This window comes from Pelodiscus sinensis, chromosome 4 (genome assembly GCF_049634645.1).
Source record: "Pelodiscus sinensis isolate JC-2024 chromosome 4, ASM4963464v1, whole genome shotgun sequence".
Lineage (NCBI taxonomy): Eukaryota > Metazoa > Chordata > Testudines > Trionychidae > Pelodiscus > Pelodiscus sinensis.
This window is the reverse complement of record NC_134714.1, coordinates 41,586,339-41,613,030: the sequence shown is the minus strand read 5'-3', so window position 1 is coordinate 41,613,030 and position 26,692 is coordinate 41,586,339. Positions and strand designations below refer to the sequence as shown.

The following is a 26,692-nucleotide window of genomic DNA, read 5'->3' as shown; positions in this document are numbered from 1 at the left end:
CAAGCGCTCACCGCCGACCTGCGGGAGCAAAAGCCACGGGCCGGCTCAAATCTGATTGGCTGGGCGGGGAGCGGTCGGAGGTCAGAGTTCGCCCTTCTCCCTCCAAGATGGCGGCGGCGCGCGCCTCCTCTCGGCGGGTGTTCGAGCTCTTCGTGTCGCGGATCCCCTGGACTCTGAGCACTAGTGAGTCTAGGCGGCGGGGCCACGTCGCATCCCACCGGACGCCTCCGGGTCTCCAAGCAAAGGGCCGGGGGAAGAGCGGGGCTCGCCGGCAGCGGCTGGATCCTGCGCGTGTTTCCAGCGGGCCGGGCCGGCTCCTTTGCGCCGCGCCAGTGTCTTCCAGAAGAGGCCAAAGGCGCGGGTGGAGCGGGGCGGCCTGCGGTGCCCTTTCGGGTGGGGTGAAGGGAAGCTGGGCCCATCCCTTAGCAACGGGGCCTTAGGCACAGGTCCATTGCTTGAAAGCTATTCGGGGGATTGCTGGGTTTCGCAGACTTCGTTGTGACTCTACGTTTCCCCCCCGCAGAGGAAATCAAAGATTATTTTTCTCTGTTTGGTGGTGTAAGAAGATGTATGTTGCCATTTGTGAGTATATGCCTTTCTTTCACTAATTGCCCCTTTAGTCAAAACAAATTAACACTGCTGTTCTTCGTGTTATTTATCAATAGGATCTGGGAAATACCTATTAGTTCATAGTATCCAAATTTCCCCATTAAGTTGGGAGTGTTCCTTATGGACAGTTGCAAAAGTTAATTTAGCTCTAGTGTTGTTTTCAGTACTCTGTGTGAGAAACTAATATTTGGCCAGCTCTTCAGAATGCTAGAAGTGGGTGTTTGGACTTTTTAGTTACTATTGCCAGTGTTTCTACTGATGTATATAGTGAGCTTGGTCAAATAACTTTTTGGAGCCTTCATCTATTTGCAAAATGGGCATAATAATCTATGTTCCTTGTGCTCTTATAATGTAAACTGTTATAGCAAGTTCAAAGTTATGTGATAGTGTATTTGTTTAAATAGTTAACACTGCATTTCTCAGACTGGGGGCCCTTACTCCCCCGGGGGGTCACGAGCAACTTAGAGGGCGGTCGCAGTATCACAGAGTTTGAGACCTGGACTTGTTAACCTTCACAGTTACATGCAAGTCCCCCCCCCCCCCCCTTTCACCAGTGTTCCCTCTAAGGGTACATCTAGACCACATGCCTCCGGCGACAGAGGCATGTAGATTAGACTACCCGGCATAGGAAAATGAAGCGGCGATTTAAATAATCGCCGCTTCATTAAATTTACATGGCTGCCGCGCTGAGCCGATCAGCTGTTTGTTGGCTCAGCTCGGTAGTCTGGACGCTCCACGGTCGACATCAAAGGCATTTGTCGACCTCCCAGGTATGCCTCCTCCTCATCCTGGGAAGAGGCATACCTGGGAGGTCGACAAATGCCTTTGATGTCGACCGCGGAGCGTCCAGACTACCGCGCTGAGCCAACAAACAGCTGATCGGCTCAGCGCGGCAGCCATGTAAATTTAAATGAAGCGGCGATTATTTAAATCGCCGCTTCATTTTCCTATGCCGGGTAGTCTAATCTACATGCCTCTGTCGCCGGAGGCATGTAGTCTAGACGTACCCTAAGATTTTCCAACCATGAACAGAGAGTCTTGGCTTGTGTGCCAATAGTGAAGTCATGTGCACTGGTTTGGATGTGTGCCACCGTGGCACCCAATTTATTAACACCCACGTTCCTGGATGTCAGAGCAAAACACTCTCCCGCCTACCCCCACCATGCAGTAGGTCCCGTTCCCAGCTGCTGGAGCAGACCTCTACGCCCACCCTGGCTGTGCTGCAGATCTGGTTCCAGGTCCTCCTTGCCCCACCATGTGGCAGCCCCGGCCACTGGAGCAGACTTGCCACGCAGCCGCAGCAGATCACAGCCTCCTGCCCCAGTGGCTCCCTCACCATAATGTCTCAGGTTGCCCTGCCTGCCAGAGCAGCCACGTGAGTACTGGTGCATGGCCCTACAGAGGAAGTGGGAGGGAGAAGAATTTTTGTGGCTGTGCAGACACACACCTTAGGAGGAACTATGCCTTTCACGCGCACACAATTTTAAGCTGGCTCCCTGTGAAAACCAGATCCTGTAGAGCAGCCTACACCCTCTTCCCAGTGTTGCTCCCTCTGGTGATGATACAGCAGTACAGGGGGAGGGGAGGCAGCTCCATAAGAGCCAAGCGCGTACCAGCTTCTGCCTGCTCCTCTGCATCAGAGGCAGCAGCATGGGGAAGTGGAGGGGTAGGCGGCTCCCACAGAACTGCCTTCCTCCTGTGTGTAAACATGTAATGGCCAAAAAATTCAGTTTTTACACATTTACAAAAAAACATACTTTTTAACATTCCGTTTGTGGATGCTTCACACCTATGGAAAACAATCCGTCAGCCAGGTACTATTTTTTCCTAAAAATGGGTATTTTATCTTAAAAAAGGTGTCTAACTCACTTACCTCAGTTGTCGTATTTAAACATATTTTGACAGAATGGCGGTGAATGCATTCCATTCTGAATAAATTCAGTTCCAAATGCTATATCACTTAATTCTCTGTTAAGTTTAAAATATTTGTCTAAAGTTGTCTTAATTGGTAAGGGCACTGTTTTCCAGTCCAGTTTCTCAAAAATGAATTCTTCAACATGATAAAAGCATCTTTCCCCCACACTGGTAACCCCAGTATTAAGTAATAGGTAGACCACAAAATAAGCAATTCCTTTATTCTTCCTAAATTTGTTGTGAAGTGGGTTAAATTACTTAGTACTACAACAAATCATCTTTTTGAAAATACAATGGATGTCTTTATCACCATTCATTACTGGACACTACAAATGGAACAGTGTGACAAGGCTAATTTCTAGACAGTAAAATCATCACAAGTTGGTACTGGTGTTGTCAGTAGTCATGATTGAAATTCAGTGGCAGAACTAGTTGAAGCTCATGTCTGAGGTACTTTGGTTGATTTGGCTATTGTAACTGGTTTTCCCCTTCATGGATGGTAATGTGTTCTCAGGTGCCAATTCTATTAAAACAAATGTAGGATGTCAATTTTTCCTATGTATGTTGCTTGTCTTATATTTTCCTAGTGTCTTAAACTACTGTTATTACCATGTTCCCTCACTTTCCAAAGTCTTGTGATTTAGCTCAACTACCATTTAAATGCTGCCACTTAGAAGAGGTTCAGATTTGAAGAAATATCCAACTTTTCAAACAGTTGTTGAAAAGCAAGTATTTTTTGGCTGCTGGATTCAAATTGTGGGAGGAGGAGAGCAGCATCCAGTTGAATTCTTGTTCACAAAGCAGTTGGGCACAAGCATTCTGAAAAGGATATGATGGGTTCCTGAAAGAAATAATTGCATTTTCTCTCATGGATTAAGGATCTTTATCCTGAAAAACTTTGTAATGAAGTACTACATATACATTGTTAACCTGTCAGGCTATTGAGCTACACTTTATTTTGTATTTGGTGACTAGGATAAAGAAACAGGATTTCACAAAGGCTTTTGCTGGGTTGGCTTCTCGTCAGAAGAAAGCCTTCACAATGCATTACGGAAGGAATCCCACATTGTAGAAGGAGCCAAGGTAACAGCTTGTTTCAAGTGAACATTTCATTTAATAAACTGAAGTCTTATCTCCTGAGTAGACCATATGTGCTCTTTGTGCCTCTCTCAACACAAGTTCAGTTAATCTATTGTACTGTTTAGATGAAATAATGTAAAATTGACAACTGTAACACTCCCCCAAGTTACAACTCCTGAACTTGCTCTGAAGTTACCCCGTGCTTCTTTTTCAGACAGTGTGACTCCAGCCATCGCAGAATCTACTTAAAGTTTAACCCCATGTTGGAATAAAGGAGGAAAACAAATTTAAAGAATAGAGGGCTAAGACAGCCTTTTATCTATTCCACACCTATATAAGCTTAGGGACAATCTGTATCAGTGTCTCAACTTTTTACACAACCCCCTTACTTTTCCCATGCCTGGCTGAGAGTGGGGTCAGAAGAGAGGCAGGAGTATAGCTGAGCCACAGCCAGAGTGTAGTGGCTCTTCACCCATCCTTACTGGGAATGGGGTCAGGAGCTGAGCTGTGACTAGGGTCAGGCATATGGCTGGAAGTGAGAAGCATGCCCCCTCAGTTTGGGGACCTTTGATATATATGTATTGCTTGATTCAAGTCATGGGCTAGAATGTAAACGAAGATGAAGACATGCAAAACCTGAACTGTAATGGGATTTAAACGTACAACCACGAACTTCTGTTGCAGTGGAGATTACACAGGAGTTAGTGTAGTCTGTATAGCTCTGTTCTTGATATACCTACAACTAAAAAGGTAGCTGTATTCTGCATTTCCAAGAGTTTGAGTGGCCTTCAAGGGAAGGTGCATGTATACTGCAATTAAACATCTGAAGTAGCATGTGCAGCTTACGCTATCCAGCTATTTAACTGTGGTGTTTTGCCCAGGCCTGGGCAAAACACCCTCCCCTGGGCCTGATTCAGTGTGCCAAGCTGCCAGATCGGGTGTGCGGCCTCCCTGCCTGCCCTCTTGTACACTGCTGATAAAAATGCTGTTGGAGGGGCAGCTGTGAGCCTGGGGAAGGGTAGAAAGGGTTTGTGTGCTGTTCCCACTCCCAGCACAATCCCATTGACTGGTTTCTGGCCAATGGTAGCTTCCTGTTAGTGTGGAAAGTACCCTTCCCTCCTCAGTCTCCTAGTCCTTCAGTAACCACATGGCCCTGCAACAGGCACAGAGTCTACTTGGGAAGGCTGTTGGCTGGGAATCAAGCAAGCAAGTCCCCTAGCCAGAGCCTACCTCTAGCACCTCAATCCTTTGCCCCCTTACTCCAGATAACCCAAGCCCTCTGCTCTGCTCCTGCCCCCATATCCCCTCCCAGATCCTGCACCCTAAGACCCCTGCCCCAGATCACAACCCAAGCCATCTTCCCCCTGTCCTGCATCCATATTCACTCCCCAATCCTCTGCTTCAGGTCAGAACCCCATCATGCCCAAGGTCACAACCCAAAACCCTTAGTCTCCTAACCCAGATCACAACTGCTTTCTTCACCCAAACTCCCTCCCAGACCCCACACCCTTCTGCACCCAACCTCCATCCCAACCATGCATTTCCTCCATTAATATGGAAAAATACAATCCTTGACCACTTTCCAAATTCTTGGAGTGTCCCCCATCAAAAATTATTTCTCACTCTTGGTGTAGACACTTGGACTGGCGTTCAAGCTCTGGATTGTCTCCCCTGACAGGATTCTGGAGCCTGGGCTCTAGGACAAGCATTTATAATGCAGTTAAACAGTCATGTGGCCAGAACCCAGAGTCAGCATGTACAAGCCAGCTGCAGGTATTCAAGTAAACATAGCCGAAGCAGTCTCATGGAAAGCATTGCATTCATTCATTCTGAATTTCAAAAGCCTGGATGACACCCAACATCAATCAAAGACCTTCTACTAAGTACAGAAGAAGGGCTAGAAGGTGGTGGTTTTGGTCACTAAGACTATCTGGATATCCAAACCCATATTATGCCTTAGGTTTTGTATCAAAGCAGGCATGTTCTCTTGCCTGCATTTATTTCTTCCCTGTGTAATTTAATCAATCCCTTCTTAATTCCACAGTGTGTTGGCTCATTGTCTGAAAACTTGGGTGGATAATGCTACAGTCAACAACTAAGTTAGCCAGATTTAATGCAAACATGCTTAGAACAAAGCATCAGAAAAGTGCTGTCTCCTCTAATGGCCTTAGTCAAAAAGTAAGAGACACTGTCCTCTTAAGTCAGTGATTGCCCCAAACTACTACATCCTCTCTTGGACTCATTCTTACAGAACTAGGCCTTTTGTCAGTATTGTCTAGACCCCTTTCTCTACTAGGACTGTGGAGGATAGAGTAAATTTTTTTTTAAATGCCAATGAGAGGAGCAATGTTGATGGGTGACATATTAAATGCATAGCTTTGAAAGTTCAAAAGCTACACGAAGCTTCAGCTGATCCTGACTACTTTCAACCTTAGTAATATTTGCTGTTACTAAAATAATAGAAGTGATAAAATATCTAGACACTAAATCAAGAGCAAGAAGCAGCCTGGCTCTAAGGAATGCAGTCAGTGTAAATTTGAGTCTGAACATTTTACCTTTTACAAATTAAAAATGGGAGGAGTTCTTATATACTAAGTACACATTTGACAGTATCTTAATTATTTCCTACACTGTTTCAGTAACAGGGTTAAAAATAACATTGACTTATACTACCTAGTTTTAACTTACTGAATTTCAAGGGTGGTTTCCCTTTAATGATGATTTTAGTTAAATACGATTTTCACAATATTGCAAAAGGGAAGTGAGAGAGGATGCCAGGGATTTACTGGGTTCAAATTGTAGCATCTTTTATATTGAACAAGGATAGTCTACTCTAGACAATAGGCTAATAAACTTGGTAAAAGGGAGTTGGCAATATTAGTGAAGGAAAAAGGCAAAATCATTAGACTGGTCTATAGGAAAGGCTGAGTTTACTCTTGTAATGAGATGTCTGTTTTCCCTCATTAGGGAAAACCATGCACAGGCAGTTTCTCACTAAATCCTAGACCATTACTTTCAACTAGTTTTACTTGTTGTTCTGAGGAAGCAACTATTTTTAACTTTCTTGTTGTGAATCTAGTATTCATGCTTATGGCTCCTGAAACAGTTTGTCCCACAATGAGATCAATGGGGATGGAGCAGGTTTAAGTTGTCTTCTGTTTGAAGTTGAATAGATGTTTCAATTATGGTTTAAACAGCTGCTTTCAATATTTCAGCTACAGGTTCGACTGCAGAAACACAGAAGTTTTCCAAGTCAATACGCAAATGAAGGAGTTGCTGACATGAGTTAGCAGCCTGCAGGAGACTTTATTTCACCAACATGTAAAGAGTCTAAAATAAAAATGTTACTGAGTGGAAATGTGTGAGTATTTCACTTTTAAACAGTATCCATTTGTTTCTCCCCTTCAGCTAAAATATGAACTATACAGCCACCGGAGAGAACAGTGAACCATAAGAAATCTGACAAGCTCCCCCACATTTCATTTATTATAACATAAGCAGGAGGTTAGCTATATACACAAGGAGTACTTCTATCATACTAAGCAAAAGCTTTGCTAGTTGAAAAAAAGCTTTAGGCAAGCATATCTTGCCCTGAGATGGGAGGACAGAATGCTTGAGTGCTGATAGGGCACATGGATGTAGCACAGCTAAAGCTCTGCATAACAATATACCCTGGAATGATGGAAATATCTTCCCTCCTTTGTTCTCATGGGCTGTTGGCCTGCTTAAAATAATCATTATGCTCATCTGTCTCCACTGCACAGAATTGCTAAACTGCTTCATATGTGACCATCCACTATACATATTCCTCCTGCTTATAGAATAAAAATGTAATGAGCATGGAGTCCCATCTTATAGTCCATTCCTGGTGCTCAATTGGGCCAGTCCATTCACTCCTTTCTCCTCTTCTTGCCCTCATGCTCATGTTCTTTAGGGCGGCTGCTATCAGAGGGCCTCTTAGAACCCCCGTGCTGTTTGGCTTCTTCCAAGAACTTGTCCAGACCAAAGGGATCTTCCTCAAACTGCACAGGTCCCTCTCTGCCCCTCTGTCTACGGTCTGAGCCAGAAAATTCCTTATCTGGAACAAACCTGCAGCAAAAGCAAGATGATGATCAGTCCAGATTGTTTTAAGTGGCACAGGAAGAGACTTAGTTTCTCTTTTTTTCTTACCTGTTAGTCTTTATTCGAGCCTCTAAGTCATCACCATACATGTCTTTATCCACATTTTTACTAGGCCTGTAAATGTTCTGGGCCATATCTTTACCACTTCTCCAAGGCTGGTCATAGACATTGTAAATTTCATCCTCTCCTCCAGCAAAGCCACTATCCATGCCCTGAAAAGGAGCAGCTGGTTAATGCAGGAGTTATTCATCAGCATAGAATATGTGAATTTTCAGAAGCATAGTGAGATAATATTAAGCCAATGAATTAGAGGAAGGTACAATATACAACATCTAATGATCATGAATTCTCACTGCTACAAATACTGGCTGTGCAAGGGACATGTGTACCTGCCAGCAGGGAGCAGGAAAGAGCACCTACATTGTATATACAGGGATTATTTCAACCTGCCCTGCCATACAGCAGTTTAACATACCGCACCAGTTTTAGACAGAGTATTATACTGTAATAAAAGTATTTTCGTTTGTAACCGTTCTAGGATTCCTAGGTATTCTTTTTAAAATCTGAGAGGAGGGGATGCAAGAGGGAAGTGAGATTGCAGGGTCCGGGCGATGAGGGGTGTGCTTACCTGGTGCAGCTCCCTGAGGATGCACATGGCTCCATGTCCCCTGCCACCACCTGGTGCTTCCGTCTGCTACTCCTATTGACCATGATTACAGCCAATTGGAGCAGTGAGGAAAAAACCACCTTCTGGCAGTGCTTTGCTGTGCTGCCATTTCCCCAGCAGAGGAAGGGGGAACATCAGCATACAGAGCTGCTTTGTCCCCCCTCACCAGGTAGTCTGTGGGTCAGATGCAGCCATGGTTTGTCTGATTCCAGCCCCCCTCAGTGGGGAGCTGGGACTCCAGCCTTGCAGAGATGGAGCATGCAAGGCTGGAGTGTCTGCTCCCCTATGTTGGGGAGGAGTCCAGAGCTTCAGGGATTGGATCCAGGAAATCATAGAGCACTAGAACGGAAAGGGACCTCGAGAGGTCATAGAGTCCAGTCCCCTGCCCTCAAGGAATGTCAGGGGCAGGATCTGGCCCCCTGGGTCATAGGTTCCCCACCCCTAGTTTAGAGAGTATCCAATCACTGAATAAAAGGCAATCAGAACATGTTGCACAACAAAGTAGGAGTCACTTTAGCTATCTGCCTTCATACCTTTCCTCTGTAGATTCAGCAGAAAGAGATCACAGTCTCTGTACTGCACTCTCTACAAAGAGATGAATGGGCCCAACATTCACCTTCCAGAAATAAAACACATGGGAAAACGTCTCAGTTCTTTACCTTGCTCTGATTGAAAAGCCTCTGGTCATACTGGACCTCATTGGATGTCCGAGGGTTAGGAACACCTAGGGCAATAACTTCACTAATATCTCTGTTCTCATTTCTCTGCAGCTTTGACCTGAGTTAAAACAAACAAAAATAAACAGGGTTCATTTGGAAGATAACTTTAATCATTTTGATTAAGATTGAAAATTATTACCTGCGGCTAGAGCGATGACTAAGTTTCCACGAGAAGCTGGATTTTGACCCCCAACTTCCTCTTTTTAGGTTAGAGGTTAACATAGGGTCTCTTCACACAGAAGACATTTTGAGGAAATCATGTTTTAGTTAAGCAAGGCATCTGAGTGTGCTCTTCCACTGTTTATAACATCACAAACTGATTTGGTTTAGAAACGTCTGTATTTGTTTTCAGTAAGAACCAGTAGCGAGGACTATCTTAGAAGGTTTTGTGATCATTTTAGAGCCGATCACTATATAAATTACAAAGTGTAAACTCATGGCTCTGTGAAGTCTTTCAGAGCTTAAAAGTTGCCCTGGCAAAATACAAAGGCTTAGCAGGAGAAGCCTGAAAAGTCTAAACTTACTGGTATTTAATTCAAATAGGTGAATTCAAGTGTTTAATGAACTGGAACCACATACCAGGGTGAAATCCTAGCCCTACAGAAGTAAACAGGAGGTTTCCAATTGACCTCTGTGGTCAGAAATTTCATCTCAACTGAGACTACAAGGTTCCTACACTCTGTACCACTAAAGATTCACAACTGAATTTGTCAACATGTTTTCAGCATTTATAAATGCCTTCAGACAAATTATTCTTGTTCAGGGTATATATCTAAGTTTGAGAGCTTTTGAGTTGAAGTAGCTTTGATCAAGAAAATTAGCTTCCAGTGGTTAAGTGCCATGTTAATTATTACAAAACGCTCACTACTTGCAGGGTACCTCTGTACTACAACTAAAAGCCCAAAGTCATTCTCTCTCAGCTGACTCAGGCTCTTAGGGCTGCAAAACTGTAGATTTCTGGGCTCAGGGTCCAACTCAAGACTAGATTCTGCATCCTGAGCCCAAACCAGCTTGAATGGGCCAAATGCAGGTTTTTAGTGTTAGTTCCTAAAGATCAACTTGCACATCCTGTAAACGCAATTTCCATGAAGTTAAAAGCTTTGCAGAAACACGTGGGACACAAGTTGTGTAATCTAAACATCTGCTCCAGGAACTTACACACAGTACTAGCAATGTTGACAAGATTTCAAAATCTGTAACTGAAAGAGTGAGGGAGGAATACGAGTGAAGCCCTCTCACCAATACAGGTCAACCAAATTTGGCTCATCAGTAGCAACTTCTTTACTGTTACTTCCCTGCCTACGAAGGGAGTTTCATGAATATAGCTATTAGATATGTTGCTCTTCCTCACTCACCTTTTGTCAGGAGCTGCTCTGGAAAGATTCCTGTCATGCTGTCTCTCTTTACGCCGGTCATGTCTGATTTCGTCCCTCTCCCTAGCTTCCCCATCCTCTGTTCAGACATTTAAGATTGTGGATTATAGACAGCTACTTGTTATTTGATAGTTAAACCAGTCATCACATCAGTAACTGAAGTCAATGTTGATTTATAGAAGATGAAGGACTTCTACCACTTTTTGAATTAGTTAGATGTTTTACAGAAAGTGAAAAAGCAGAATTAAAATCATCCCTTTCTAATGACATTTAAAGTGTTTTTCTAACACCTGGGCTTGACATGATAGATGAAGGATGCAGTCTGTCTCAACCATATTTTCTTGGCTTTCAGGGGGTTAAGTTAAATCCTCAGGGGATACTTTTCTCTCTGTAATGACTGGGAATTAACACTTGACAACTCGCAGGCATGTTAAAGGGTGTCACAGGGATATGTCCCCATGTACCTCAGAAGTTATGTTTTAAAGTTTTGTTAAAATTAGGTTTTAGTATCAAAAGAACAAATCCTGGCATACATGCACTTCCAGCAGTAGGGAACATCCAATAACTCTGTGGATTTATCACCTATTTCAAACCAGAGAATACAGCCAGGGCTCAACAATTAGTGTAATCTACTCGCCCGTGGCAAGTGGATTACAAGCCGGCACAGCCAAGCAGCACAGTCTGTGCATGTGCAGCATGCCAAACCACATGGCTGGCAAGCGGGGCTCGTTGCTGCTTGGCAAGCCCTGCATGTATTCCAGTACTTGGGATTCATAGTTTAGTAACGAATAGATCTAGTGCACAGTGTAAACTAAAGTATGCACACTTATATTTTAAAAAATAGCTATAGGACTGCACAAAATAAATCCTGTGACATTCTTAAAGACTTAAAAAAAACCTCATTTACATCTTAAGTCAGATTTGTTCTTGGCTTGTGACCCTATCCCTGTGTGGGGTTGTTGTAAATATATAACTCAGTTATAGTCCTGTGAAGAGAATCAGAATGGAAATATTGGAAGACTCTTGACAATGGAAGTGCATTAGTTTGGGGTCCTCCCCCACCCATCTCTCCCTGCCACTGCCACAGCCCCTCCTTTAAGTCAAGGGTTCTTTCTACAAATCCCTCAAAGCTGCTTATTGTTGTGGTCAGAGTGCATCTATAAGCTTTCTGAAGGACCTTCTCTGCAGCATTCACTGACAGGAGCATCGGGCTCAAATTCAGACTGCACTCACAAATTAGTGAAAGAAACTGATATTTTGAACAGGATTTCTTGCAGGGAGTGACAGGAAGAATGTACCTTTCTCAGCGTGCGTTTTGATCCCAGCTCTCCTCTCTCGAGCTTTCTGAGCCATTTCTCTGAGCTTTTCCTCATGCTTTTCCTTCTCTTTCTGTGCCATCTTTCTCTCCACCTGGGCACGCATCTCCACAGCCTCTCGAGCCTGCATGAGAACACTTGTTAAACAATATGCTGCTAGGACAAGGGATACAAAGAAGAGCAACAGCTCTAAAACTAAACAGACTTTTCAATAGGAATTAGATCATAAACATGAAACAAAGCCTAGTAGTTAAGGCTAAGAAAAGAGCTATAAGCTTCCTGGAGGAGAGCCCATGCTGAGCTGTTGATTCAAAGATCTTGGTGATAAGATCCCTGTGTGTCATATCAGCACAAGAGGAAAATGAAGTAGAAAGCTACAACTTCACTCATTTTTATTTCCTTGTGAAAAATCAACTATGTGGAAGAAAATAATTAAACCAACCATAACTAAACAGATTAAACAACAGCCTGACCTTTCTGTCAGCAATGTACAGAGCCTCAGCCAGCTTTGCAAAGTTTTCATTAATATGAACAGTCTGCAGTCCTCTGCCATCTGCAGCCAGACGCTTGTCTAATGGAATGGTGTACCCCTGAAATGAAAACAGACAGATATTTCATCACCTGAAGGAAACATGGACTACTGAACAAAGAAATCAAAATCTTTACTCGCCGTTAATATGCTCCTGTGGACTTGCTTTTTATGTATTTGTATAATTATACCAGAGAATACAAACCTCATCGTCTTCAGTCTCCCTTTTCCCACAAGGATAATCTATTTTTTTGACTAGCATCTTTATCAAGATGCCATTGATATAGCTCAGCTCTTTGTGTTAAGAACAGTGTTTCTGATGTTAGCCAGTTTTCAAAATTGCTTTTAAAAGCTGATTTCTCCGAAATGTTTTTAATACATATAAAATTGTCACTTCAGGGCTCTGTATCACCAGGACACAAGTGTGGGTGAGAAACAGGGTCTCCCTTCACCTAAAAAATGCAAGTCTATGAATGTTACAGGTATTTAGGGAAATATTTAGGGCAGATTTCTATGAATTTTTTGTTTAGCTGGGGTTTAAAAACAGTTTTAACTTAAAACTGGAGTCTCTAATCACTGTGAAGCACAGTTAAAAAGCTGAATTTAGATAGGAAAAAAGTGCCACAGCATGTTGCTTTTCCTCCCTCCTTCATTTGGATTTTCTGCACAGCAGCAACTTGGTCAGTTTGAGAGAATGGTCATAATAGTCACTGCAATTTTATTAGTACTACTGCCTGCAAACACTGATTTGCTGACAGAAGCAGGGGGTCCCTCTATGGTTCCTGCTGAGTAGCACAGCACATACATCTCCTGCTGGGAAATAATTTAGTCAAATTGGAAATGGAAAATTCACTAGTTTTAGAAGGCATAAGTGAGAACTATCTGGAGAGTCTGAGTGAGTGTAAAGAAATGCACTCTGCCCTGATGCTACTTTCTCCTTTTATCAGTTTAAATGCCTTTCACAGAGAACCCAGAGGTTTTGATTTAAAACTCTACATACTGCAATATTATGCAGATTTTATTAAATACCACTTCTTCTCTCAACATATATAATCTCTTCCATATCAGCTCTGTGCTCCTATCACACCTTGACACTTCTAATAAATAGGGAAGAAAAAAACTGAGCTCTACAACTGTTCTCCACTCTGGAAGCAGCAAGTTTACTGAGCTCTAGAGGTTTAAAGCCAGTATTATTCGGCTGCAGATCATTCACAGAAGACTCCCAGCAGGATGCAATATTAAAAGCTGAATTTATGACAACTTAATTACCTTTGCATTTTTCCAGTTTGAAATGCATGGAGGAATTTTCCACTCTTGTTGCTCTTTCACAGTCATCTGAATTAGAGAAAGGACAGAAGAGGGAGGGAACAGAAGAACATTTTTAGAATTATAACAGTAAGGAAAATTCTCCATTTCCTATCTCAAAAAAGACAGCTAGAGAAGTACTGGGACAAATTTAAAAAAACTAAGGCTCTTTGCAAATAAATGGCATGAGGAGTTATGGCCAACATCCTGGAATCCCTGATTGGGCAAGAATGTCCTTTGGAGTGCAGCAGAGAAGTCATAAAGCTCTACAAAGGTGCCAACCATCAAGACAATACCCAAAGTTATAGCCAGATCTCCTCCTCCTTGGACTGGCCATCCAAAGGAATGGTGGTAAAAGACAACACCAGTTGAACCAAGCATGCAGTACAACTAAGAGAGAAAAGAGACCAACTATATACTCATATAGAAATGTGCTTAAATTACATTTCAAAGACATCAATTTAGATGCAAACAAAGACCAAACACATGAGCTAAAGGTTTTATAAAGGTATCGAAATCCTTGTCTAAAGCAATTTGAGGATGCTCAAATCCCTTTAATGATCACTTGTTTGTGTGTGAATGTATGTCTCTCTTTATGAATTTCAAACTATTCTCCAAAGTAGATAGTTAACCTCTAAGTGAATTATTGAAATAGTAAGAGAACTCTGGGTTAAATTAATATAGTTCCAAAGCTCCTATGGATTTTATAAATCATTTTGTGTCTGTGTGAGACTGCCGGAAAGATGCAGGTATTGTGTTAAAGTGTGAAGGGGAATATGTTAAACAAAGCTTAACAAAATTTTTCAAACAGTGAATGTTAATGGGAGAAAAAGCCAAAAGCAATGCTATGGGGGACAATACCTTATGAACTGTATTTTCCTAAAACCAAGCAATAGCCATTGCCTCTCAGCAGGCACTGAGCTAAACTGCTCAAGTCCTAAGGAATGTCTCCCCTTAACTTTCTTGTAAAACTTTTAAGACTGTTTTTCTTAACTTATTCATTACTATATTACTAAATGTAGTAAATAACTAGCCAGATATATCGAACCACTGATTTGTACCCTCGGTTTGACCACTGTATTATGCCTTTTTAAAAACTTTAGCTTAGATAGTGAAATGTCACTTGAATTTATTTGTTTATAACTGCTTCCTTAATTTTTTAATCAACATATAAGAGAAATACACAAAACAAACACAGCATACTAGTCAAAGAGCAGTACGGATGTGCTAAATCAAAAGCCTCATCCAACCCTCAGCTAAGGAGAGTGACAGATGTGAGCCTATGTAAAAGCAGGAAATCTAAATCAATCTTTGTGAAGACATATAAGAAAGATACATTTTCAACACTGTCCAGGCACAGAACTTTACATTTCACACTAAATTAATCACCTAGCAACATACTTCAAGGCACAGAAAAGGAGAAAAAGCACCACAGGTACTAGCAAGATAACAGAGTGGGATTTGAGAACCCACACTAGAAGCCAGACCAGAAAACAGCTGTTATATTCAATACCTTTCTGCTGGGGGAGTGCATTACAGGAGCAGGAGGAGAAGGTGGCCCACGAGGAATTTTCTTATTAATCCTTAAGGAAAAAAATAGTGTGATGAAAAGGCAATAAGAAAACGTGTTTACCAAAAACAACTACTTGCTATGAAAAATTCCAGACACTCACTTGAACCTTGGAGGTTCCATAGGGTCCTTCTGCATTTCCACCATTCGAATAACCCTCTGTTTTGCTCCAGAGTTGAAGGCCACACCTTGCTGAGATGGTGTATATCTGAGAAAAGTAGTTGAGAAACATTCAATTCTCTGTACATTGCCAGTCTCATCTTTCCTCTCGTTTAGTTGCTCTGTATTTTTGTTTTGTTCACATCAATTTTTTCATGTGCTTCAACATCAGAATGCATCTAATTAGTCTGTCAGGATTTGAACTGCCCCTTTTCAGGCTATAGTGTCCTGTTTCTGCAACAGAACAGGATATAATATTTAAATTACAAACTGAAGATGAAAAGAGTTTTAGATAGACAGATGCACAGAGACATTGTTTGACTACTCCCTGGCTATGACCAGGAAAATCCTTTAACACATTTGCAGAAGAATGCTGTGAACTGACCCAAACTCTGGTTTGGGAGCTTTTTGTGGCTGCAGCTAAGATTCCTTCTAAATAAAGACTAGCCTTGTAGTTCAGAACTTATGTAATAGAGAGCCAGGTTATAAAGACCTTATTTTAAGTGAAAACACACATATTGTAGTCAGTTTCTACAGCACACTGTGCCCTCCATAATGGGACTAATCACATTCCATAGAAAGCAATAATTTCTTTAAATGTTTTAATTTCCAGAGTGGAGACAATCAACGTGCTTCAAACTAACTTGTAAATGATGAAGAAGTCTCTAGATCTTGAATAAGTTTCATTCTGCAGCCTGCTGCAAAGGCATAGGTTTCAAGAAAGAGGAGCCTCCTCCCAACAATCAAGGCACGCTCTTTACTAACCAATTCTCCACAAAAGGTTTATATACTCTAACTCCATCCATACCGGATATACTGAGCAGGAGCTAGTTTGTCAGCTGCTCGGACTGGCATGGCTGCTGCAACTTTCTGGGAGACAGACTTCTCCAGGGCTGCTCGCGTCTTTTCAGTTAGCTGTAATCAGGAATACAAATGTTGAGTACCTTAACAAAGAAGAAAAAAAAAAAAGTAGTGCCAACAGCTGTGTTCACCAGTGCATATATTACCTCTTTCACTGCTTCCTCATCAGGTCTTTGCAGGTCGGGGTCATCCACATTCATAACTTCTTTAGGTATAAGGTCCGTATATTTGCTGTAAATTACCTGAAACAAATTATAATTATCAGTGCTGTGGAACAATAGATGGAAATGCACCATTCTTGAAGGAGACATTGCAGAAGATGGATTATCCTTTTGACAGTATTTAACATTTATATAGCAATCACTCAGTTTCTTTGCACCACAGTAATCAGGATTTCTGAAAATATGTTTGTAAAATAGGAAAATAGTATCACTCCCATTTTATAGATGGAAACACTTAAAGCAAAGAAGTGACTTGCCCCAAAATGACACAGCAAACTGCAATTAGAGATGGGATTAAAAATCAATGAATTCCTGGCTCCCCGTCCTGTGCTCTGACCATCTCTCTCCTTTTTAGGATCCCTAAACAAAGCTAGACACACAGATTTATATTTCAGTTTTCAAGAATTAGGGAAACAACTTAAATTGCTATCGTGCTTGTATGTATCATCTTTACCACTCTGAAATTGTTAAACACTTGAGAAATTGCCTCATGCTTTTCCCAGCATGAATAATTCAGTCCTCCCACACACAATTATTAAGCCTTAAGCCTCAAGAAGAATATGGGAAAGGAGTGTTACTAAAAGGGTCATGTAGAAAAATCCCTACTGCACCTAGAATTAGAATTTTACATCTGTCTCAATAAGTAATACCAGAAAATCCTGGCTTAAAGGGTTAAAACCTCACAATAGCTATTGTTGGAAGTAGAACTGTGAAATAAACTGCTCCTGATAGTGTATGCTTCACTATAAAATTGACCTGAGGCCTCAGTGCTAAATTAGCACACAAAGGCATTTCCTGCTTCTTATCCACATACTCCAAAATTAATAATCCCTTAAATGAGCATCAATATTCCAGCATCTCACAAAGACGAGTGAAGGACATGTGAAGAACATTATTCCTCTATGGTAATTAACTATAAAACCCAAGAGCTTCACTGCACGAAGAACCAAGCACACTGAAGGAGCTCAGAATATTCTTGGAGACAAGAGAAGACTAAAGGAGTTATCTCAAAATTACAGTATACCTCTGTCAGGTGACTGGGGCACAAATGAGCTTTGTGAACTAAATCCACAGCTCATTACCCACTAAACAGACATTCTACTTGTGTGCAAAGTGGCAGTCAAGTGGATGCAATATGGAGATTAGTCTGACATTAGTGGCGATAACCAATATCCCCACTTCAAAATAAAAAAAGTAAAAAAGTACAAGTATTTATGCATTTTATTTGGACCTTTTTGATGATAAGGATGAAGGAAAGTCAGGTAAGAGATTCATCACTATTGGGCTTAGTATTTCATTTTGACATTACTCCAATGTGGAGTGATCAATCTACTCAGAAATCAAGTAAGAAAAAATGTATTGGTCTCACTGAAAGATTCCTTCTGTGGGTTGAGACAGTCTTCACAAGCAGAGACTACATGTATGCTATTGGAAGAGATTCCTTCATATCATTTAATTATATCTGAAGACACTTCACCTTGCAGTAGGATCTGATCCTTGTACATGCTTAGAATATCATACAAACTGGAGTAAATGAAGAACTTGACTGAAACTTGTCATGTTGTAGCTACTTAAATATTTTTTCAACAATGTTTGATTGTGGCTCTATACAGAGTTTTATCAACTATATATGAAAAGGATCACTGAAATGTAGACATCTACAGAATGGACTGTAATAACCCCAAACACTAACAAAACAAGATTTTTCCATTTTGTTCTATGGCAAATTTGACTAACATCAAAAGTCTCCACTGCATTTCAAGTGGAGAAGGCATCATCTATTTATTGAAACTGGAATTCAGGATCACTCAACAAAGACCAAGGATTGACATCACTTTGGAAGGACTGCTTTGGATTGACATCACTTTGGAAGGACCAAAGAGGCAGATGATATTTTGATATGGATAATGAAATATTTCACAAATTACTAGGTCTATTCTAGTCATGTTCCTGTACTATAGTCATCACTGTGGTATCTGAGTTCTTTAATCAACCTGACTGGCATTATTCACAAGTTGTTTTCTCTCTCACCTCCAGTCCTGAGGATAGTTATATGTGGCTAAACAGTGTGTCGTGTGTATTCATTAGAGAAAGCAAGATTGAAGAAAAGTGCCTTCTATTTTTAAGCTGGCTCCCCACACACATAGCCCTGCTCTGCGCTGCTGCCTCTGCTACAGGGGCAGCAGCATGGGGGAAGGAAGGGTTCTGCATGTAACCATGAACGTTAACTGACCATGTACATTATCACATCCTTAATTTAACATACAAAACTGACTGAGTTTTCACTGTATTTAATTATTATAATTATTAGACACCTCACACTTTGACAGTTGCATAATGAACGTCAATTAGATATTTTTAAACTTTTGAACTTATTTGAAGTTTATGATTTTTAGCCCTCCGAGTGTTTTAAGAAAATGTTCACCCCTCAAAGTCTGAGTCACCTTCACATTCATTGGGCATTTGATATTATTAAAAAGCAACACCTCTGCTCCATACACGCTGGGGTTTTAAATAGCACTCATCACTGTAAAAAAGTAAGTGTGCCTCTCAGTGCTCAAACTTTCTTGGGAATCTCCATCAGGAAGAACCTTATTTCCTGAACAATTAATCTATATCAACATCTTGGTGATTTTAAATTAAAAAGCCCTCTATGTTCAGCAGTCTCTTTTTAGATTTCCTTTTGGGTTACACTGGAAAGAGATGAGTAATAATTACTGTAGCAAAGCAATGGTCAAACAGCTGGTCTAGTCAAATGTCACTAACTCTCCTGCCCCAATACTTGTTTAAGTAAAATGCAAGCTTTGATAGTCTACAATCCGCATCCACACCCTCTGAAATATGGGGTCCTCACAGTGGGCTTAGGAGTTTGCAAAATGGTCTTCAGAATTTCAGGACACTACAATACCCAATGTAGCCACTTCCTCTTGGGAATTACTACTACAGATACAAAAGCCAAATCTTGCCATTGAAGTCAATTAGAGTTTTGTTATTGACATTGGTGGAAGCATGTCTGGGCCCAGGGAGTCTTACAGCATGGCTATTTTAAGTCAGCAACACTGCCCACCCCATACTGCAATGCAATGGAAATTGCAATAACAAAATATAACTCCAGTGCAAAAGGATTAAAACACAAACACTACCAAAATAAATGTCATTGTTACTGTTATGCTGGCAGGCCAGGTGCCAACTTACACCAACACCCCAACCCCACACAACATTTACACTCTTGCTTACTTGTGCATTATTAAAATAAATATTAGATGCTAAGTTGTGTTTAGTGTTTTATAAAATGCTTGTAAGCATGCTGCATGTTATTGTTCTCATGCAATTATACTCTATGCTATAAAGTGAAAACAAGCATTTTCATTGTAAACCTCTGTGACTGGAACACACAACAAACGGGAAAACGTGTAATTTCAATGAGAGTCTCTAACAAGATGTTAAATCCTGTTCATTACATGCAAATGAGCCATTGTATGATATCAAAAATCTAAGACCTTTGGTATGTGCATTCCTTTTCCTCCATGAGGAAGGGATTTCTGTAGGAAATGTAGCTATCAGCTTAATTTTGTTTATGGAAGAAAATATAAAAATGAGTGGAGGGTAACCTGCAGCCCATTGGGGTTTTATGTGTGGCCTGAGACACATTTTGTTTACTATTCCCCATGCAGTGTTGCCAGATTCTGTTGCTTTTTTGTGAAGTGCACTTAAAGCAAGGGCAACACCAAGTGAGGCATGTGCTGATTCAAATACTAAATTGTGAGAGCCATGTGCTCCCTCAGCATCCAATCAAAGTGCTGCTACAGTTCAATCAGCGAATCTCACAAATTCTAGGTATGCAAGCTAAGGATGTAATGTGATTATTTGTATCGACTATATGATTAATTGATAAGCACCTCTGCAGAACCACAGCAGGGGTTACTCCAGAGGAGCTGATTTGAGCTGGGACTGAGCAGTTCTGGCTTGTGCCGACTCCAGAGCCAGCTGCACTGTGGCTCTGCAGAGGTGCAGTGATCAGCGCAAACCAGGACTGCGCAATCTCGGCTTGTGCTGAGTCCAGAAGCCCCTGCTCACAGCAGCCAGGGGTTGCTTGGCGGCAACAGCTCGTGTCCACGTGTGGGCCCAGCTCCCCACTGGGACACCTGCAGACCAGGGCTGCTTTGCAGCAGCGTCTCCTACCCCTTTCTCTGCCCCTCCCCGTAGAGCTGCAACAGGGGTAGCCAGGACTGAGCCAGCACTCTTTAAACACAGAACCACCTACTGGTTAATTATATAACCAACGAAAATTGTGTCAGCTACAATATCACCAAATTACACGCTTCCTAACATTCCTAATTCATACTGCCCACTTACTAGCCTAGGTTGCCCCTTACTGGTAAAAAATGCCTCAAGGAAAAACGATCAACTCTTTGCTGTTTGAACTCTCACAGGGCTAGGGACTCCCAACTGAAGCAACAGATTCACCAGAGTTATCCCTGGGTTTTCTGTAAAAGATACTTTGAATTGAAAGATCACTACAACTCTGTCACTTGGATTGAGATTGCAATTTATGTTATGTGCTTGCTTGTTTTAACCTATAAATAACTCTTACTATTTTTTCTATGTTAGTAAACCTTTGGTTAGTTTATTACAGGACTGGCTACAGACATTATCTTTGGTGAGAAATATATGATAGAAACCAGTCTGGGGAAAATGACTGCTCAACCTGAATGTTTGTGATTTTGGTGTAAGTAACCATTTATCTCTAAGTCCAGCTTGCCTAGGTGGTAAAAAAGACTGGAGAGCCCAAGAGGACCATCTGTGACTCATAGAAAGGCTCTTTTAGTGATCCAGGAGCATTTGTTACTGGGTTGTTGAAATCTAATTAGAGAAGATACCACCAGTTTGGAGTGTCTGACCTATCTCTGACAATGTACCCTGAGGTCTGAGAGCCACTCCAGATAGCATGATAGCTACAATAAAAGCACACAGGGTCCATTTTTCTAAAAGTTGTGCTTGTGCTATTTTATCGTCTGAATAAGCCAGAAAGAAAACCCCAAATTACAGAAGTATGACTGAAGGCTACTGCTGACAAGTTGGCCCTCATGCCTTTAGAATGCTCCATGATGACCTAACTCCAGTGTAATACTAGCCATCAACAGGTAACTATAGTAGGTACTTTCATCTATACTACCTTACCTCTGTAAAATCCAAGTTATAATCACAGTTACAAAAAAAAAGACTCAAATAACTCTGGGTCAACCTATCTTCCCAGTCATGCCACTCATATCTAACTGGTATTATCTCACCCCCTAAACATCGAACAAAATATGCAAATGTTTAAAAGTCACCATCTAGATTTCTAATGCCAAAATGACAATAGCTTGTTTAAAAAAAAAAAAAAAAAAAAAAAAAAAAAGTTTAACCCAATTTGTTTAAGGCTACCAAACATACAGATTCCTGCCGTAAGAGTGTATTACCTTGTCTTTTGACTGCCCCTGTCGAGCTATAGCATCGTATTTTATTTTTCCTTCGGCATCCACTTGAACAGCCAAAGCATTGGACATTTTCTTCTTTCGGCCCATATCTAACGGGTATTGAGCCACGTGGATTTCGGGGAAAGCACCTCCATCTCCAAAATCCTGCACAGAAAGGAAACAGAAGTGAGTAATAAATAAAACAGCTGGCATGAAACCAAGTATTTTTGCCAGTATTTTTCTGCAAGGAATGGGAACAGGCAGAACAATGGCCTTTTTCCCAGAGTGCAACAACCAAATTCTATCTTAGTGTATTCTTTCAGTGAACAGTAGAGTTCTTAAAATAGAAGAGAAAGATGCATTCGTTTTTCTTCAAGTAATGTCCAGAATTATTTATTGTACCAAAGAGAGGCTCTGAATCCTGACTGGAGTATGTGAGGCACTACTAAAGTACCAATAATAATTACAGTATTAGATGCATAAAGGAATCAGGGAATCTGAACTTTCAAGTATTTTATTATTACAATAAAGGAACTACAAACTTCTAATGTTACAGAAGTGACAGTTTGCTCCTGCTAAGTTATATTTGTCATTTTTCACAGAACAATTAGCAGTGGACATTTTTAGCAGCTAATTTTTTTGATTTAACAGTGAAACATTCTTTTAATAAAACCAGTAGCTCAGACCTTCAAAACAGTAGGTATGCTAGACTTCAACATGCTGGCACTTGGGTAGGAAATCCAAGCTCCCATACTTCAAGAGCCTTTGCCTGCCCTTTCACTCTGTATCTCAAAAGCTGAAGGAGACAGGCTTCTCAAATCAGATCATTCTGTATCCGTAACAATTGAGATACATCTAGGATTACTGTTCCATGCAGGCTAACAACAATCTGAGATGCATCACCAAGGCTCTTTCATACAACTGCCACATTCCAAGAACCATTTAAAGAATTAAATAGTCTTCAAACCCTTTCCAGACCGAAGATAGTCCATGGTCAGTAAACCAAAAATGAGATTCCTTTTCATAGTACTGCTGATATGTTGCAGACTGATTTTTAAACTGTTTTTATTCTCCGGACCAAAATCATGCTTGGAACAGTTTACTGCTCTTGAAAACACTCATGCTGGTCTATAATATGGATACTTCTAACAGTCCTTCCCATGTACTTTCAGCTCATGCACTGCTTGTGTTTGGAAGTGAGATGGATGCTAGTGAAAGCAATGACAACCAATTTTAAAAAGACATTACCGTATTTTCCGGCGTATAAGACGACTTTTTATGCTAAAAAACATCCCCAAAAAATCGGGGTCGTCTTATACGCTGGGGCTTTTCTCGTCCCGGAGGACACAGACTGCGGGACCTCGCGGTCCCACCGCCCGTGTACTCCGGGGCGAGAAAAGCTGCAGACCAGGAAGACGCGGAGCAAAGCCGCAGAGGGGCCCCGCTGCCGGCTTCCTCCGAGGCTTCGCAAAGCCGCGGAGGGGCTCGGGCAGCAGGGCAGCCCAGGCGCGCCACTGCTGTCCCGCTGCCGGCGTCCTCAGAGGCTTTGCTCCCGGTGTCCCTGGTCTGCTGGAGACGGTCCCCAGCAGACCAGAGGCACCGGGAGCAAAGCCGCAGTAGCGGCGGGGTGCCTCGCTTCTGAGGCTTTGCTCTGGCAAAGTCTCAGGAGGTGCGGGACCCCGCCACCGCTTCGGCTTTGCTCCCGGTGCCCCTGGTCTGCTGGGGACCGTCTCCAGCAGACCAGGGACACCGGGAGCAAAGCCGGGGAGGCGGAGGGGTCCCGCGCCTCTGAGGCTTTGCTCTGGCAAAGCTGGGGAGGCGCGGGACCCCGCCACGGCTGCGGCTTTGCTCCCGGTGCCCCTGGTCTGCTGGGGACCATCTCCAACAGACCAGGAACACCGGGAGCAAAGCCGGGGAGGCGGAGGGGCGCTGGCGGTTGGCCTCTTAAGGGGGGGGTAATCTTATACGGCGAGTATAAGACGAAAACCTATCTTTTAACTAGAAAATTAGGGGGTCGTCTTATACGCCGGAAAAATACGGTAAGTACTAATTTCTAGCTTTAGAAGTTTGACAGCTTGACTATGAAAATATTAATTTTGTTAATTAAAATGCAGTAGGGAGAAGAATTAATTAAAAGGCAGAAATTTTAAAATCTTATCTCATCAGACACAAATGAAAAAAGAATATTATATACTAGTGGAAAGCAGCAATTGCTATATAACATATCCTTTTCAAGTCCTGGTGGTTTAGAAAGTATTAACACTTCAAAAGAGTCTCTAGTCCCTTGTCCCCGAAGTAGTGGTGGTATTTTTAACATTGATCTGGGACTAAGCACACCAAGTCTCAGACGTCATGCTAAATGTCATTTGAAATCACTGCAAGGAATTTCTGGATCAAAATACAAGTGTCTTAGTGCAATTCTCAAAAACACCTCTTCTCACTTCCAATCTGTCAGCATTTGCAGATGATATGAGATTAACTAAATTCAGGGTAAAGACTAAGAATGTGCATCATCTCAGGTTTCTTCTGACAATCACATATAACACTGAATGTCTGACAAATGCCAATGTTACTACAAACACAAGAAAATAAAATAAGCTGATATCTATGAAAACATAACTATGAGATTATTCTCTAATTCAACTTTTTTTTAGCTGTCCAACTGTAACCATGCACGGAGAACTTTCATCTGGACTGTATATTTAACAAATCAGGAAAATGAAAATAGACATGTATTCAGAAGGCATCTGCAAGGACTACTTGTTTCACTTCATAATATTCTCCACAGGGAAGGTTATGTACAATATAGTTAGAAGGTTTCTCTAGTAAGTAGTAATACTATAAAACAAAAACAAACCCAGAATATTTCTACCTGGATTGATGGACATAACCAGTCAATTTCTGATATGGTGGGGCACTATACAATTTTCTGTGCTATGTTCAAATGCTTGGATTTAATCTTTTAAAAAATTCCCCCAAAATAAATGAGAGCTATCACCAGAGTATGAAGTCAAATATTTACCTCTAGCATTCGTGGTATCCATCCTTTTCGATAACCATAAGGGGGAGGTTCCCTGCGCGATGATACCAGTGCAGTCTGTCTTGATCTCTGAGATCTTGCTCTTTCTTCTAATTCTAGCTGGTCCTGAGACAGCTGAGTTGGGGCTGGTAAAAAACTGAACAGACAAAAAGAGAAGGATATTAACTTTGAGACAGTCTCACCCACTCAACACAAATGAGATCAAGTGCAATATTTCATTCTTTGATTAGAGTATTCCAAGGAACTGTTCATCTTTGCCACAAATCTGTGTTGAATCAGAAACAATTTATAACACTTAATTGAGTGCAGGACTTTTAACTGGGCCACAGCTGTCTCTGAGTTGAAATGTTGAAGGCAGCTTCACTCTTCTCTTTCTCCTTTCTTTATCCCCCAGTCCCAGTGCAGTGCATATTTCCCACCCCTGATTGAACAGAAGGAGCCACCTCTGTTTTTTCTTTAGCAACAGAGCTGTAGGAATCTTACAAAACATAACCGCATTCTACATAAGTATGTTTTCTATCATTCTGTCAAAGTGAAAAAGAAAATATCCTCCAGTTCTTAATGACTCCTCACATAAATGCCCACAGACACAGTGATACAACTCATTCTGACCAAGGTTTGGTACCCAAGCAATACAAGATGTTCCTTTCTCTGGGGATGACTACACATTCTCCAGAACATCTCTTGTCCCCATTGGTCAAGAACAAAGGACTGAGCTAAAATCTTAACTTCCCACTTTTTAGTTTGCTCTGCACTCCCATTTCAGAACCAGGCTGCCCCCTTTGCATTTCCTTAAGGAAACGTTTGGCTGCCAAAAGGTTTATATATTGGAGTACACACAAAAAGACATGTCCCTTAACCTAAACAGAGAATGACACTGACCTCTCAACTTCTCTCAGTAGACTGCCCTAGGACGTAGACAGAGCCGTACACACAATAGGACCTAACAACAGAGTCCGCAGGTGTCTGCCCAAGCCCAACACATATGTGTAAACCCCATGCATAAGCATGCCCTGGACGCCGCTGTATCAGACCCCAGGCTCCCTATGCGCCGGTGACCACGGAGGAGTGGCTGTGTAGCACCTCGGAGAAGGAATCACTGGGGATCCGCTACCCCCACACGGGGTGTGCGGAGGGGGCATTAACCCTGTCAGCGGCAAACAACTCGCTGCGATTCTGGAGGGAGGTTCCTGTCCGTAACTAGCTCCCTCCCCAGACCCCTAGCACGGGCCCGTGGCATAGGCCCGGGGTGGCCGCCGAGCCCCCGACCCTGGGTGCACACGGTCTCCTCCAGGGCCGCCCTTGGCGCAGGCAGCTCCTACCCTCCCCCAGCCCAGTGCAGGCCGGTGGGAGGTGTCCGGTCCCCACGCCCCGGCCTGTCTCTACGGGCCTGGCCCCCTGGGAGATAAGTCCGCGGCTGGGAGCTGGGGAAAGGCCCCGGCTCGGAGAGGCCTACACGGCGCCAGCCTGGCTTGTCCCTTGGCAGGGCCAACAGCCCCCTCGCACCCGGAAGAGGCTCTTCGGGCCCCGAAGAGCGCGGGGTACAAGGGACGTTGGAATAGGACCAGGACGGAAGCACTGCGGCCCTGAGCCCCACCAACCTGGTGAGCGCCATCTTCCTCGTCTCGCTCGGGGACCCTAGCCGCACGAAGGGGATAGCAAACGCGCAGGCGCAGATATCAAAAGCATGCTGGGAGTTGTAGTCTCTCAGCTTTCCTCAGCGCGAAGACCATACGCTACACTCCGCA

The 26,692-nt window shown here is 42.4% G+C and overlaps 2 protein-coding genes across 2 annotated transcripts; one reads left to right on the top strand and one right to left on the bottom strand.

The window, feature by feature from the left end:
• The first annotated feature begins 10 nt into the window (after positions 1–10).
• SLIRP (SRA stem-loop interacting RNA binding protein) lies at positions 11–6,961 on the top strand. Its single transcript, XM_075926792.1, has 4 exons — positions 11–183; positions 524–582; positions 3,499–3,606; positions 6,819–6,961. Exons 1-4 carry the CDS (start codon positions 108–110, stop codon positions 6,891–6,893), a joined length of 318 nt encoding a protein of 105 aa, XP_075782907.1. The 5' UTR covers positions 11–107; the 3' UTR covers positions 6,894–6,961.
• On the bottom strand, positions 6,890–26,692 carry SNW1 (SNW domain containing 1). Its single transcript, XM_006115987.4, has 14 exons — positions 26,546–26,692; positions 24,927–25,080; positions 21,908–22,069; positions 16,371–16,466; positions 16,172–16,278; positions 15,308–15,412; positions 15,148–15,217; positions 13,599–13,664; positions 12,274–12,390; positions 11,783–11,924; positions 10,467–10,563; positions 9,052–9,169; positions 7,774–7,937; positions 6,890–7,692 (listed from the first exon to the last, which is right to left on the bottom strand). The coding sequence occupies exons 1-14, from the start codon at positions 26,557–26,559 to the stop codon at positions 7,494–7,496; spliced, it is 1,611 nt and encodes a 536-aa protein (XP_006116049.1). The 5' UTR covers positions 26,560–26,692; the 3' UTR covers positions 6,890–7,493.